This window comes from Ornithorhynchus anatinus, chromosome 3 (assembly GCF_004115215.2).
Source record: "Ornithorhynchus anatinus isolate Pmale09 chromosome 3, mOrnAna1.pri.v4, whole genome shotgun sequence".
Classification (NCBI taxonomy): Eukaryota; Metazoa; Chordata; class Mammalia; order Monotremata; family Ornithorhynchidae; genus Ornithorhynchus; species Ornithorhynchus anatinus.
Window position 1 is genome coordinate 16861289 of NC_041730.1, and position 15030 is coordinate 16876318.

At 54.8% G+C, this 15030-nt stretch overlaps 2 protein-coding genes across 2 annotated transcripts in view; one reads left to right on the plus strand and one right to left on the minus strand.

Annotated features, from left to right (window-relative positions):
- Positions 1 to 13888, minus strand: part of LOC100086288 (acyl-CoA 6-desaturase) — a 37508-nt gene extending 23620 nt beyond the window's left edge. Inside the window, exons 1-4 of the mRNA XM_029061343.2 lie at positions 13612 to 13888; positions 2490 to 2600; positions 649 to 846; positions 445 to 546 (exon numbers count right to left, since the gene is read on the minus strand). Of these exons, the coding sequence (XP_028917176.1) occupies positions 445 to 546; positions 649 to 846; positions 2490 to 2600; positions 13612 to 13818 (618 nt within the window). The 5' untranslated portion in view covers positions 13819 to 13888. The remainder of the gene's footprint in view (positions 1 to 444; positions 547 to 648; positions 847 to 2489; positions 2601 to 13611) is intronic.
- The window catches only part of FADS1 (fatty acid desaturase 1), a 93920-nt gene continuing 88062 nt past the window's right edge, over positions 9173 to 15030 (plus strand). The window contains exon 1 of the mRNA XM_029061342.1: positions 9173 to 9262. Coding sequence (XP_028917175.1) covers positions 9188 to 9262 — 75 coding nt within the window. The 5' untranslated portion in view covers positions 9173 to 9187. The remainder of the gene's footprint in view (positions 9263 to 15030) is intronic.

The window sequence follows — 15030 nt, forward strand, 5'->3', positions numbered from 1 at the left end:
GTCACACAGCTGACAAGTGGCAGAGCTGGGATTCGAACCCATGACCTCTGACTCCAAAGCCCATGCTCTTCCCACTGAGCCACGATGGTGGAACCACAAAGCTGGAGTGGCAACGGGGGCTGAAGGAGGGAGGCTCTGGCCTTTGGGCTTCTTCTGGGGTCTGCGTATCCACTGGCATGCCACTGGTATTCACTGGCACCCAGTCAGTCGGCCAATTATATTTACTGTGAGTACTAAGCGTTCGGGAGAGTACAGTATGACAACATGATAGGCACACTCCCTGCCCGTAACGAGCTAAGAGCCTAGAAGGGAAATAGACAATATAAATAAGTAAATTACAAAGGGTCCCAAGGAGCGGCGCCAATCTCCGTGGGGAACCGAAATGCGAGTCCTCCTCCCGGCCCCACCCGCGGCACAGGGCGACCTCCGGCCGACGCCATTTACCTTCAGGTGGCCAATCACAAATTTGTGGACTATGTGGTTCCACGAGGACTTCTTGTAGACGGAGAGGTGTCCGTAGTCATGCTGTAGCCATCCAGCCTGAGCCTGGGGATGAAGGAGAACAGGACTTCCAGGATAGTGGCAGGCTCGAGGGGGTCGGGGTGGGGTAGGGGGGCCGGACCCCGACGGCTCCGAGGGAGCCCTCACCTGGGAGGTCGCCAAGATGAAAGCCGTGAGGATGGTGGAAATCCAGCCGGTGCCAAAGTAGGAGACGGTGAGCCACGCCAGCCCCTCCATGGCGAAGATGTGTCCCAGGTGAAGGAAGTAGAACAGGTGGTTGGCCTTGAAGAGGTTCATGTCCTCCGCCGTCTGTCTCAGGGCGCGGAAATCTTGCGTGATTTGGGTCTGTCAGACAAGAGGGCATCATGGGGCGGGGCGGACCACGAGAGCCGAAGCCCCGGCGGCTCCCTCGGGAGCCTCACCTAGGCCTGCGGGGCCACTTTCTCTGGGAACGATACCTAGCGTTTTTAATCACTTCTCTCATCTTATCTACACATCAACCTGTCAGGTAGGGAGTGGTAGGCATGTTCCCGTTTTACACACCGGGAGACAAGGGCACGGAGCGGTTAGGTGACTTGCCCGAGGTCAGCGGTAGGCCGGCGGCAGAGTTGGGACTAGAATTCGGTCCACTGGGCCGACCGCGTCACCTCCCAAGGGAAAAGCACGCAGTCTCTCAATCCACTCCGTGTGGGGCTTCCCCTCTCGGCCAGCCGCAGCCTCCCCACCCCAGCGACGGGGCCCTGGGCTCGATTCCACGTGGGTCCCCCCCCTGAGCTGGGCCCTGCACCTCTCCCAGGCTAGCGGGTTCGTGCCAACGGGGCTGCGGGGGGACTTAGAGGGAGCGGAGGCTGGTGGGACGTTGGGGGAGCTCACCTCTGTCCTGGGGCCACGGCGGGTCAACGGGGCTGGGGTTGGGCCAGTGGGGCTGGGGCTGGGCCAGTGGAGCCAGGGATGTCAGATGAGCTCCACCAGTCCCCGGTGGACAGGGCCAGTGGGTGGCGTGGGGCTTTGGTGTGGAAGCAGCCAGGAAGGCAGGCAACGGACTTGAGTGCTCAGTGAGCAGAACTCTGGGAGCGACAGCAGGGCTCTCTAGGACGTCTGCTTAGAGAGCTGAACAAGAAAGTTGCCTGACCCCACGCGACCAACCAACTCACACCCTCCAGGGCCTAAAGCTTGCCAGGACAGAGCAGCCCAGGGCCAAGTTGCATTTCCCAGCAGGAATAGTAGAAGAAACGGTATTTATTGAGTACCTGACTGCAGTTGGGAAAGAACGTCAGAAGCAGCGGGCCATTCCCTGACCCCCCCCACAAGGAGCTCACAATCTAACCGGGGGCGGTAGACAGAGATGGCATTTTAGGAGGGTTTTGAAGGTGGAAAAGTCAAGGCCTGGCAGACTTTTGGCGGGGAGGGAGTTGCAGGCCGGGGGAGGTGAAGCAGTAAGCGGAGAGTTCCATCCTGCTTCGGGTCGCCCTCGGGACCTTCGGCCGACCCCTCGTGGACGTCCACCCAGTAGGGCAGCCACGTGCAGAGAGGTGGAGCCCGACCTTCTGTGACCCTGGGGCCACGGTGACTCTGGGCCTCGACAAAGTCTAGTACAGCTACCCACGAAAGTCCAGGTTGGGCCTGGGGCTCATCGCCGGGCTTGTGCCTCAGCTCGGTTTGGGACCAGACTGGCCCTGGGTTTGAAGTAGGACAGAAGACCTGGAAGGACCGGCGGAAGAAACCTCCTCTCTCCCCCCCATTGAAGAAACTGGAAAATTTCTAACGTGGCGGAAGACCGGTGGACAGAGAGGTGGGGCCGAATGGGAGATGGGTGGAAGGGGTGAAAAACAAGGACTGAAGAGATATGGGTGGGGATGGGGGTGAGGGGAGAAGCCAACCCAAGACACCCGCTCTCCCATGAAGCCGGACATCTGAGGGACTCCAGAGCTGGTGTGGAAGTTCGCACTTCGACTCACGGCTGCCCAGCGCCACCCATCCCGACTCACACTTTTGCCTCGGTCCTGGCTGGGCTCCCCTGGGGCGAGCTCCCCGATCAGCAGAGGCTTGAGGAACTTCCTGACATAGTTGAGGTCCAGGTGGAAGGCGCGGAAAGCATCCTGAGAGGGAAGAGCGGACAGGCGGGGAAAGAGGTTACGGCATCTGCTGGACTACAGAACTCCACCTGCTTCTCCATCCTCTGCTTTTATTCATTCAGTCCTATTTATTGAGCGCTTCCCAGGTAGGTTGCTCTGCCCCGGAGTCTAGGATGCTTTTCTATCACTCATTTCTATCACGATCCTTTAAGGCGATCTGGCCACCCAGATATAAGCAGGGAGACCTCTATATGTGGAAGGAAGGCCCAAGGCAGCCAGCACCTGTGGATATCATGTGATCCCTGACAGCGGTTAACAACCAATCGATCAGTGGTATTTATTGAGCACTTACTGTGGGCATGGGACTGTGCAGACACGTTCCCTACCCACCCACAAGGAGCTTACAGTCCAGAGGGGAGTTTCCAGTCTACGAAGCACTGTTGCATCTCCTCCCAAGCCCTTGTGATGTCTGTCTTCCCCGAGATCGTGATCTCATTGTGTGAAGGGACTGTCACTTTTCTGTTGTACTGTACTTTCCCAAGTGCTCAGTACAGTGATCTGCACACAGTAAGCGCTTCATAAATATGACTGAATGAATGAATGTGTCAATGCTCGAGCCTGGGACCTTCTCCACCGGCTTTCGTTTCCGTGCCCTTGTGGAGATTCACTCGCAAACTAGCCACTCAACAAGAATTACGTGTCATGTACAGAGAGTAGCAGATTTCATTTATGGAGTCTCCGTATACCTCTGGCGGGGAAAGCAGACAGGGAGCAGGGTACAACGTGGCTGTGAATATGTTCTTTTTCCTTTTAACAGAGGAGGGACAGGGACTCTCCGTGAATGAGGTCACTTTCAGAAGGCTGGGTCTTCCGGGAGCGGCGCTCCTCGGCAATCTGCCCATCCAGTGTTCCCGGTGGCTAGTACCTCGGGAAATGGGCTTCGCCAGCATTGAGAATGGGAACCAAGCCCCAGGGCTAATCTCCTCTTCCCTCCTGTTCAGTGTTGGGACTCAGGAGGGACACAGCCTGTTCGGTCAGGGCGGACAACATCTCGGAAGGCACAGTTATGAAATCAATCAATCAATGGTATTTAATAAGCACTTATTGTGTGCAGAGCGTTGTACTACGTACTTGGGAGAGTACAATGCAACGGAGTTGGTAGATCCACTCCCTGTTCAAAAGGACCTTGCAGCCTAGAGTGGGAGACCGTCATTAAAATAAGTCCTGTGGGTATAGGGTGAATAGCAAATGTACAAAAGGCTTAAAGGGTACAGCTCTAAATGCATAAACGATGCAGAAGGGAGGGGAAGGAGGGGAAACGAGAGCTTAGTCGGGGAAGGCCTTTTCAAGGAGTCGTGATTATAACAAGGCTTTGAGGTGAGGAGAGGGATGACGTGAAGGGGGAAGGAGTTTCAGGCCAGAGAGAGGACGTGGCTGAGGGGGTGGCGACGAGACAGGCCAGATGGAAGTTCTGTGAGTATGTTGACACGGGAGTCCCTCTCCAGTCAGTTTGCCACAAATAAAAGCCTTGTCTGAGGTCTGGCCTCCTTCTCTCAGTTCTCCCTGACTGCAGGCTTCGCAAAAACACTGCTGCTGAAGTTGCGTAGGCCCCAGGCTAATCAGGCCATCAGTTCCCTACATTGGCTCTTTCCCTTTTTCTACGCGTGAGGTTCCTTTTATAGGTTTCTGCCCCCGAGGTAAGAGCACAGAGCTAGGGGGTTCTACCGTTTTTATGAGTTTCTACCCTCCCTCCACCCACAACATATGAGCATAAAGATTTTTTTCCTTTACGTCCCTCCTTTTACCGGGAAGGAGGGAAGACCGGGAAACAAAACCCCATTCTCCTCCCAGGTAAAACTGGGTTTCCAGGGCCTGTCTCAAAACGCCTTTTCATTGGAAAGCAGAGAAACTTGACTTGAACCCAACCACAGATTAACATCTTCCCAAAACTGCCTCCCGAGAAGGAAGAGACCATTAAGGACTCACCTACCCCACATAACCGCATTTCTTTATGAGATCACAGAGTCCCAGAGAGACCAAATGACCTTCACAAAATAACAGGGCGAGGTGATGCCAGTACCCCAGAATAGGGCCACTGATCTTCTGATTCCCAGACTACTTTTAAACCGCTCGCGTCTCTCCACAATCCCTCTCGGTTGTGGCCCTAAGGGCTGTGATGTGAGTGAAGAACCATGCAGAAGTCCCTTAAAGGAAGAGTCCTACTTTATTTTATTTTTTAAAGTCATTTAAAGATGTTAATGAGGCAGGTTTTCTTATCGGATTCCTTGTAAAAGGAATCAAACAACTCAAACGACTCAAGTCACAAGCCCACATTGATCCCCTAATTCTTCCAACAATGCTAAACTCTGAGAAAACAAACTTGGAAACGCACCCTCGTTCCCTCTGTGGTCTACCTAGTTCTACTCTGAATTCCCGGTATTCAGAGTCCAGCTTCTTGGCCTGCCTGGTTTTCCTCTAGGCACCCTTTTCCCTAAACTAATCTGTGTAAAGCGAACCCCATTTTAAAAAGTTAAAGGAATCAGGTTCAGACCAAAAGGAAAACCAGAATTATTCTGCAGTAAAATTCATTGAGTGTCCCAGGGTCCCTTAGTAAAAAGTTGGAGACAGAAGGCTCGGAGTCCTTAATGGTCTCCTCCTTCTTTCTCGGGAGGCAGTAATGGGAAGATGGTAATGTGTGGTTGAATTCAAGCCAGGTTTCTCAGCTTTCCAATGAAAGAGCATTTTGAAAAAGGTCCTGGAAACCCAGTTTTATTTGGGAGGAAAATGGGGTTTTGCTTCCAGATCCTTCCTCCTTCCAGGTAAAATGGACAAATGAAAAAAACAACAACCGGGAAATCCTCAGACTGTTGCCTTTCCTTCTTCCTGACTGGCCCAGTGTACAGCTGTCTTCCAGGTTAGCCTGACATAATAATAATCATAGTAATGTTGGTATTTGTTAAGCGCTTACTATTTGCAGAGCACTGTTCTAAGCGCTGGGGGAGATACAGGGTAATCAGGTTGTCCGACGCGAGGCTCACAGCCTTCATCCCCATTTTACAGACGAGGTCACTGAGGCCCAGAGAAGTTAAGTGACTTGCCCACAGTCAGCCAGCTGCCAAGTGGCAGAGCCGGAATTCAAACCCATGACCTCTGACTCCCACGCCTGGGCTCTTTCCACTGAGCCACGCTGGTAAACCCAAGGATCACACCATTTGGCCGGTAACCCGGCTCTCTCAATCCATCCATCCATCCATCAACTATGGTATCCACTGAGCACTTACTGTGTGCAATCTTCCCGCCGGGCCCACCCCTCCCACTTAAGCGTCCGCTATGGTAGTTACCCTTACCCATCATCTGCTTCTCTCAGATCACCATCCCCACCTTCCCCTATTCTCCACCCCTTTGGAAAAGAGAACAAGGAACACCCCATCCGGCCGGAGCTCTGGGTCACTGCTAGTCGGTCACCCCGCCAGCTTGTTTCTTTCCCATTTGGATTTCTGATCTTTCGAGAACGAGCATAAAAGGCAGTCCCCACCTCCAATCTCTTTATATTATATTAAGTTGACACCGTACAAGTCTCGTTGCCCCTGTGATCTATATACCCGAAAGGAGGTTCTGTCTTCCGAATATCCCTTGGCTTGAACTTTTATTTTGGAAGAGGCAGAGTGAGGAACAGTGCCTACCCAGGCACCGCCTCTGGCTCGGTATCAAATGGCAAGACAAGTTCACAGACAATGAAGTTCTGGAACGGAGTCGGTCTCCTAGCAGCAAAACTCCGCTCACCTGAACACAGTGACCCTGGGTAGGATATATGAGGAGAACAAACGACAGCAGGCTACCCAAACGACTGTTCTCGGGAGAGCTGAATATGGGAAACTGAAAGCCAGGAGGGCAGAGGAAGTGTTTTATGGACGGGGTAAAACAAAGCCTCAGACAATGCTGCATCTAGCTAAAAATTGGAAATAAATTGGCGAGGACACAGCAGCATAATGCACTGCTATAAAGGAAAGAGTGTTTTGTTTTGAGCGAAAGCATCGCAAAGAAGTGCGGCTTAGGGGATAGAGCACAGGCCTGTAGGGTTCTAATCCCGGCTCTGCCAATTATCTGCTGCGTGACCTTGGGCAAGTCACTCAACTTCTCTGAGCCTCAGGTATCTCATCTGAAAAATGGGGATTAAGACAGAGAGCCCCATGTGGAACAGAGACCGAGTCCAATCTGATTGGCTTGAAATAACAATACTAGCAATAATGATGGTATTTGTTAAGCGCTTATTATGTGCTAAGCACTGTTCTAAGCGCTGGGGTAGATACAAGGTAATCCGGTTGTCCCACGTGGGGCTCACAGTCTTAATCTCCACTTTACAGATGAGATCACTGAGGTACAGAGAAGTGAAGTGACTTAACCGAAGTCACACGGCAGACACGTGGAGGAGCCAGGATTAGAATCCAGGTCCTCTGACTCCCAAGCCCGTGCTCTTGCCACTAGGCCAGCGCTTAGTACAGTGCCTGGCACGTAGTGAGTGCTTAAAAATACCATCAAGAAAGGAGTGAAGGGCAAGGAGGCAGGGGAGAAAAGAGCATGAAGTGCTGCAAACGTTAAATGGAACAGCACAGCAAGCCATTCTGTATGCAAAATGTGGCAAGGCCGGAGGGTGCCACATTGGCCTTTCCAGCATTTCCCCTTCAGTGGTGCCTTCAGAATACTCTACTTCGGAACAGGATTTGGATTTAACCAAAATCAGTAACCGATAACCGGCCTGATTTTCACAGCTCCAGCCAATCCCCCTACCCTCTTCCTTCCGACCTTGAGTTCCCAATTCCTGCAGCCCCGCTCCTCTTTGCAACTGACATCCAAGTCCCGACCCCTTCCCTTATATACGGATGGTGAAGACGGGACCGCCACACTGTGTGGGCAGAGAAGGAGCCGCTGGGGGCCCGTGAGAGAAGTCGAGGCTGTCAGAGCTGGCGGATCTGTTCGAAAGGAAAGGCTTTATGTGTTCTTAGGTTGAGGAGAGCTAGGGGTTATCAATCTTTTATGCTGCTGGATTATATGAAAGGTGCTGAGAGGCCCTATCTTTCCCCATCATAAATCAGAGAGCCAGGGGTATCCCTTTCATCACCTGCACCCGGGACACCCTCCACCCTTCTCATTTTTCCTGGGCAAGAGTGCCAAGATCCGCTCTTTCCTCTCCATCCAAACTGCTATCGTGCTGGTACAAGCTCTCACAATATCCCGACTGGATTATTGCATCAGCCTCCTCTCGGATCTCCCTTCCTCCTGTCTCTCCCCACTCCAGTCTATTCTTCATTCCGCTGCCCGGATCATCTTCCTACAGAAACGCTCTGGACATGTCACTCCCTTCCTCAAAAGCCTCCAGTGGTTGCCCGTCAACCTTCGCACGAAACAAAAACTTCTCACTCTTGGCTTCAAAGCTCTCCATCACCTTGCCCCCTCCTACCTCACCTCCCTTCTCTCTTTCTACTGCCCACCCCGTACACTCCGCTCCTCTGCCGTTCACCTCCTCACGGTCCCCCGTCCATGCCTGTACTGCCGTCGACCCCCGGCCCGCGTCCTACCGTTGACCTGGAATGCCTTCCCTCCTCACCTCCGCCGAACTCACTCTCTTCCTCCCTTCAAAGCCCTACTGAGAGCTCACCTCCTCCAGGAGGCCTTCCCGGACTGAGCCCCTTTCCCTCTGCTCCTCCTCCCCTCCCCATCCCCTCCCGCCCTCTGCTCTTTCCTCTTACCCTCCCCTCAGCACTGTGCGTATTTGTATACATTATTTATTACCCTATTTATTTTGTTGATGAGGTGTATATCTCCAAGATTCTATTTATCTTTATGATATTGTTTTGTTTTGTTGTTTTGCTTTGCTGTCTGTCTCCCCCATTGAGACTGTGAGCCCGTTATTGGGCAGGGACTGTCTCTATCTGTTGCCAAATTGTACATTCCAAGTGCTTAGTACAGTGCTCTGCACATAGTAAGCACTCAATAAATACTATTGAATGAATGAATGAATTGTCTTTCACCATCAATCAATCGATGGTATCTATTGCGTGCTTACTCTGGGCAGAGCACTGTACTAAGCGACTGGGAGAGTACAACAGAATTAGGAGACACGTTCCCTGCCCGTAATAAGCTTCCAGCTTTGAGGGGGAGACAGGCATTAATAGGAATAAATAAGTGATTTACAATATGTAATTTAAAGATATGTACTTAAATGCAGTGGGGTTGGGGGTGGGGCGAGCAGCGAATGTCCAAAGGTCACAGATCCAAGTGAATAAGATGATGCAGAACGGAGAGCGAGAGGAGGAAAAGAGGGCTCAATCGGGGAAGGCTTCTTGGAGACGAATAAGATGAGAAGGAAGGAACGGGAGGAATCTGCTCAGGGAATTTTGAATCTCAGGAACGTCAGAGAGTACGGGGCGCTCTCCCTGTGCCCCTCTGGATGAGTGGAAAGGTACTGCCTCTCTCCCGTTCACGTCACTGAGTACACTGTGATTTGAAGTGGGGACAGGGGTCATCTCGAGTCCTATCACGCAGATGGGGCCTCCAGCAGGGTTTAAGGGAGACTGGGTCCTGCCTGGGGTTGTCCAGGTGGATGGAAAAAAATGAACGATGAGAAGCTCTGCAGCTCCACCAAGCCTGAGATACGGCTGGACGCAAGAGCAGGAGGGGGCCACCAGGTGAGCTGGAGGCGAGGTGGTCCGATAATTACTTATATCCATAGTTTATCTGAATGTCTCTCCTGCTAGACCGTAAATTGCTTTCTTTAATAGTATTTGTTAAGCGCTTACTATGTGCTTCTAAGCGCCGGGATAATCGGGTTGAACACAGTCCATGTCCCACATGGGGTTCACGGTCTTAATCCCCGTTTTACAGAGGAGGGAACTGAAGCCCAGAGAAGTGAAGTGACTTGCCCCAGGTTGCACGGCAGACAAGTGGCAGAGCTGGGATTAGAACCCAGGTCCTTCTGACTCCCAGGCCCGTGCTCTATCCACTCTTCTGCTTCTTTGTGGACGGGGAAGACGTCTACCAACTCCGTTGTACTGTGCCCTCCCAAGCACTTAATACAGTGCTCTGCACACGGTAAGTGCTTAATAAAGACCACGGATCGACTGATTAGGATTCCCAAAGTGCCACCTATGGCACTGGGAACTGGCTGACGGTAGCCCCGGCAGTGCCCGGCAGTGCGAGTTGACTGGTTACGGAAAACAAGATCCACTTTAGGAGCAGGGTGTAATCAATCAATGGCATTTATTGAGCACTTAGTGTGTGCCGAGAACTGTACTGAGCACTGGGAGAATACAGAACGGTTGGTAGACGCGATCCCTGCCCACAGGTCTAGAGGATGACGCGGACTTAAAATGAATTACAAGTAGGGGAAACGGCAGTGAATAAGAACATGCATCTAAGCGCCGTGGGATTGGGGGTGGGGTATCAAAGTTCCTATCGGGTACAGACCCAAATGCCGAGGCGTCGCGGAAGGGAGGGTGAACAGAGTGGGAGTGTGAGGGGTTAGTTAAGGAAGGGCCCTTGGAGAAGATTGGCTTTTAGTAGGGCTTTGAAGGTAGGGAGAGTGGTGATCTGTCGGATACGAAGGGGGTGGGGGGCCCGGGCCAGAGGGAAGACGAGGGCAAGGGGCTGGTGGTGAGATGAGAGCGAGGTACAGGGAGTAGGTTGGCATTAAGAGAGTGAAGCTCGCGGGCTGGACTGCAGTGGGAGAAGAGTCAGGTAAGGTAGGCGGGGGAGAGCTAACTGAGTGTCTTAAAGTCGACGGTAAGGAGGTTCTGTTCCATGTGGAATGCCCCCGACTTCTCCAGGCGGGTATTCATGTTGGTACTGGACTCTGCAGGGGCAAGGGTGGCACGGATTATAAAGAGAAGGGAGCGGGGGCAGAGAGAGAATGTGTACGTGTGTCCTGCTTAGCGGGGACGCTCTCGACACCTGATGAGACATTTCCAGGGACCCCTGAGCCTCAAATATCCCTCTATCAATTCCTGGAAAACACCCCCAAATCAGTTGTTCCACCTCTTCCCTGCTCTGTGTGGAAAGACCTTCGGGGCAGGACGGTGCTTCTGAATCTGGTCCTGGGTACTCGTGGATGTCTGCGGTCCCCGCCTCACCGCTCTCCGCTTGCTCCCGTCTCCCCGCAGCACTGAAAAGCCTGATGGGTCCATCCCCTTCTATTCCTCTCTTTGCTCCGATCCTGGCTACCCGGCCGGAGCCGGGCCTTTCTCTTGGCCCTCCATTCTTGCCTCTTCTTTTTCTTCACGGTCTTTGTTTCCTGTCTCACAGGGCTTCCATTCCAGGTCCGTGTAAGCGCACAGACACGGTGTACTCATACGCGCGCTCCTGTGGAGACGGGCGATTCCCCGAGCTGGGGAGGAGGATGGACGGGAGAGGAGGCTGCCCGGCTTAAGAAACAGTACACGCCATTGAGTTTCCCAGAGACTAACCTGAAGTAACCTCAGACCCGGAGCTCTTTAGCCAACGCGGCCGGGGTCGCTCCCGGGAGGGGATCCAGCCGCGCCCGTGCCACGCGGTGCCCCTCCTGCTCCTTGGGCTGGCAGCCCTGGGGTCCGGACCCACCCTCCCTCCGGGGTCCAGCAAGGGGAAGTGCCGCCGCCCGACCCCGGGGAGCAGGTCGCCGACGTCTGGTGAACCTGCACGGGCTGGCTCTTCGGGAAAAGCCTTGACCCTCCTCAAATCGGACAATTACCCTCCCGGCCCTTCGAGGCCTCACTGAAGACACATCTCCTCCAAGAGGCCTTCCCAGACTCAGCTCCCCTTCCCGCCACTTTCCTCTTCTCCCACCCTCTTCTGGGTCGCCCTGACTTGCTCCCTTTGTTCTCCCCCGCTCCCGGCCCCACAGCATTTATGTACAGATCTGTCATTTATTTATTTGTACCGATGGCTGCCTCTCCCTACCTCTAGACTGCAAGCTCTCTGTGGACAGGGAATGTGTCTATTGTTGTACTGTACTCTCCCAGGCGCTTAGTGCGGCGCTCTGCACGGACGACAAGCACTCAGTGAACAGGATCGAATGAACGAATGAAAAAGCCGGTAGCGGCTGTCGCCTTGCCGGAGTCACTCCACCTTTAGCCACTGCAAGAGGAGGAGGAGGAGGGCAATCTCTCAAGGCGGGGCTAGCCCTAAGCGCTCGGGCTCCGAGGCCCGAGACGAGCCCACGGACCGCTCTCGCTCATTGTTTCAATCCCATTTACTGACCGCTTACTGGGTGCAGGGCACCGTACTAAGCGCTTGGGAGACTACCACGCAACAATAAACAGACACATTCCCTTCCCACAATGAGCTCTTTGTTTACTACTACGATTAACGATCATTCCAACAATCACCTAAAGCCATCCACCGAAGAAAAACGTTCCTATGGTCCTGGAGTCCCCATCTTTATCCAGATGGCTCTCTCCAGGAGCCACCCGACACCGGCGGCTCGGCAGCCCAGGGCTCTCCCGGAGCCGCAAACCCCAACGGCAGCTCAGCCATCGTTCCCCCCACATGGGACAGCAAAGTAAAAATCCTAGAGACAAAAAACCCTTCAAATCCCTCCCCCCCCCACACACACAGTGTCCACATACACACCAAACCGCACACCACAATACACAAACACTGCACATACTTACATATGCACAAAGCACACATCACACACTGCATACCCACCACATACGAACATTACACAAATATACACTCTTAAGAGGATATATACACACACAGAGACGGTCTACTTCACATCCACCGCAACATACACAGGCCACACACGTCTCAGACGGGAGCCTAAAAGAGATTCGGGGAGCCTCTTGGGACGGGAAAGAAGGGAATGGGGGATGACCGCCTAGACCGGGGCAGGAGACGGGGAACACCGGACACGGAGCCCAGCCGGAGCTGTCCGGGGCAGCTCCCTAAGGGAAAGGGCCGAAGCCACCTTCTGAAAGAGCGGGGGTCCTCCGTCCTCCTCCCCATCCCTCCCCGTCCTCCTCCATCTGAGATAGCGGGGATCCTTCCACCTCCGTCCACTCCCACCCTATCCCCGCTCTCCTCCAGCCCCCTCCCCATTCTTCTCCATTCCCGTCCTTCTTCATCTCTTCCCTGTACTCTTCCATCCCCCTCCCCGTCCTCCTCCATCCCCCTCCCCGTCCTCCTCCATCATCCTCCCCGTCCTCCTCCTCCATCTCTCCCCATCCTCCTCCTTCATCCTCCCCATCTCTCCCGGTCCTCCTCCTCCATCCTCCCCTTCCTCATCCTCCATCTCTCCCTGTCCTCCTCCTGCTCCTTTTCCTTCATCCTCCTCCCCATCTCTCCCCGTCCTCCTCCTCCTTCATCCTCCCCCATCTCTCCCCGTCCTCCTCCAACCTTCTCCTCCAACTCTCCCCATCCTCTTTCATCCTCCCCATCTCTCCCTGTCCTTCTCTTCATGCTCCTCCTCCTTCATCCTCCTCCCCATCCTCCTCCTTCATCCTCCTCCTCCATCCTTCTCCTCCATCTCTCCCCGTCCTCCTCTTCCATCGTCCTCCATCTCTCCCCGTCCTCCTCCTCCACCCTCCCCATCCCTCCCCACCCTCCTCCTCTCCCCATCCTCCTTCATCCTCCTCCACCTCTCCCTGTCCTCCTTTTCCTTCATCCTCCTCCCCCTCCCGTCCTCCTCCTTCATCCTCCCCCAACCTCCTCCTCCATCTCTCCCTGACCTCTTCCTTCATCCTCCCCCATCTCTCCCCATTCTCCTCCTTTATCCTCCTCCTCTATCTTCCCTGTTCTCCTTCATCCTCTTCCTCCAACTCTCCCCATCCTCCTTCATCCTCCCCATCTCTCCCTGCCCTCCTCCTCCATCCTCCTCCCCATCTCTCCTCCTTCCTCCTCCCCCATCCCTCCCCATCCTCCTCCGTCCCCGTCCTCCTTCCCTCCTCCTCCTCCTCCATCCCCCTCCCCCCAGGCCCCAACGTCCGGCCTCGCTGCCAACGTCCGGTCCTGGGGGGGGCGGGGGGCGATGGTCCTGCGCGCCGTGCTCCCCGGCCCTTACCGTGGCATCCTCCCCGGCGTAGTGTCCGAGGAGGCGAAAGCCCCCCGGGTGCTTCTTGGACCACTGGCTGACGTTGTAGACCTTGCGGTCGATGACCAGCCACCTGTCGGCGCGCTGGTCGTGCTTGTGGATCTCCTCCCAGCTGAAGGTGGGCACGGGCGCCTGCAGCTCCCCCTGCTCGCCGCCCTGCTCCCCGCCTTTGCCCATGCCTCCCGGCTCCCGCTTTTCCCGACCGGACCGCCGCTTTCCTTTCCCTTCCCTTCCCTTCCCTTCCCTTCCCGGGCCTCGTCCTCGTCCCGCCCCTTTTGTCTCCTCTGCCCTCGTGCTGGGGGGGGGGGGGGGGGAGGCGGCGAGGGCGCGCGCGCCTCCGGGCGGGCGCCCCCTAGGGGCGGGACGGGGAAGCGGCGCGGGGGAGGGGCCCGGCCTGGGAAGGGGGGGGAAATCAGCAGAGCCTCTCCACCAATCGGCGTGCGCCGCCGCCGCCGCCGCCCTCCTCTCATTGGCTCCCGCCGATCTTTCGAAGGGTCCGCCCCTCCCCCCTCCCCCCCTCCCCGCCGCCCGCCTCGCGCCCGCCGCCTCGCGCCCGGGGCCTCGCGCCCGCCGCCGCCCCTCCCCCCACCCTCGGCCCCGGCGCGAGCCTCTGGGCCCCCTGATATTAATCGTGTTGCTATTCGCTCCGCGCTTACTCTGTGCAGAGCGCCGTTCTAAGCGCTGGAGCAATGATACTAATCATGTTGGTATTTGCTAAGCGCTTACTCTGTGCAGAGCGCCGTTCTAAGTCCTGGAGCAATGATACTAATCATGTTGGTATTTGCTAAGCGCTTACTCTGTGCAGAGCGCTGTTCTAAGTCCTGGAGCAATGATACTGATCCTGTCGGGGCTTGTGCAGTCCTTACTCTGTGCAGAGCGCTGTTCTAAGCGCTGGGGCAATGATACTGATGCTGTCGGGGCTTGTGCAGTCCTTACTCTGTGCAGAGCGCTGTTCTAAGCGCTGGGGCAATGATACCAATCATGGTGGTATTTGCTAAGCGCTTACTCTGTGCAGAGCGCTGTTCTAAGCTCCGGGGCAATGATACTAATCATGTTGGTATTTGCTAAGCGCTTACTCTGTGCAGAGCGCCGTTCTAAGCCCTGGAGCAATGATACTGATCCTGTCGGTGCTTGTTCAGTCCTTACTCTGTGCAATGCGTTGTTCTAAGAGCTGGAGCAATGATACCAATCATGTTGGTATTTGCTAAGCGCTTACTCTGTGCAGAGCGCTGTTCTAAGTCCTGGAGCAATGATACTAATCATGTTGGTATTTGCTAAGCGCTTACTCTGTGCAGAGCGCCGTTCTAAGCCCTGGAGCAATGATACTGATCCTGTCGGTGCTTGTTCAGTCCTTAACTCTGTGCAGTGCGTTGTTCTAAGCGCTGGAGC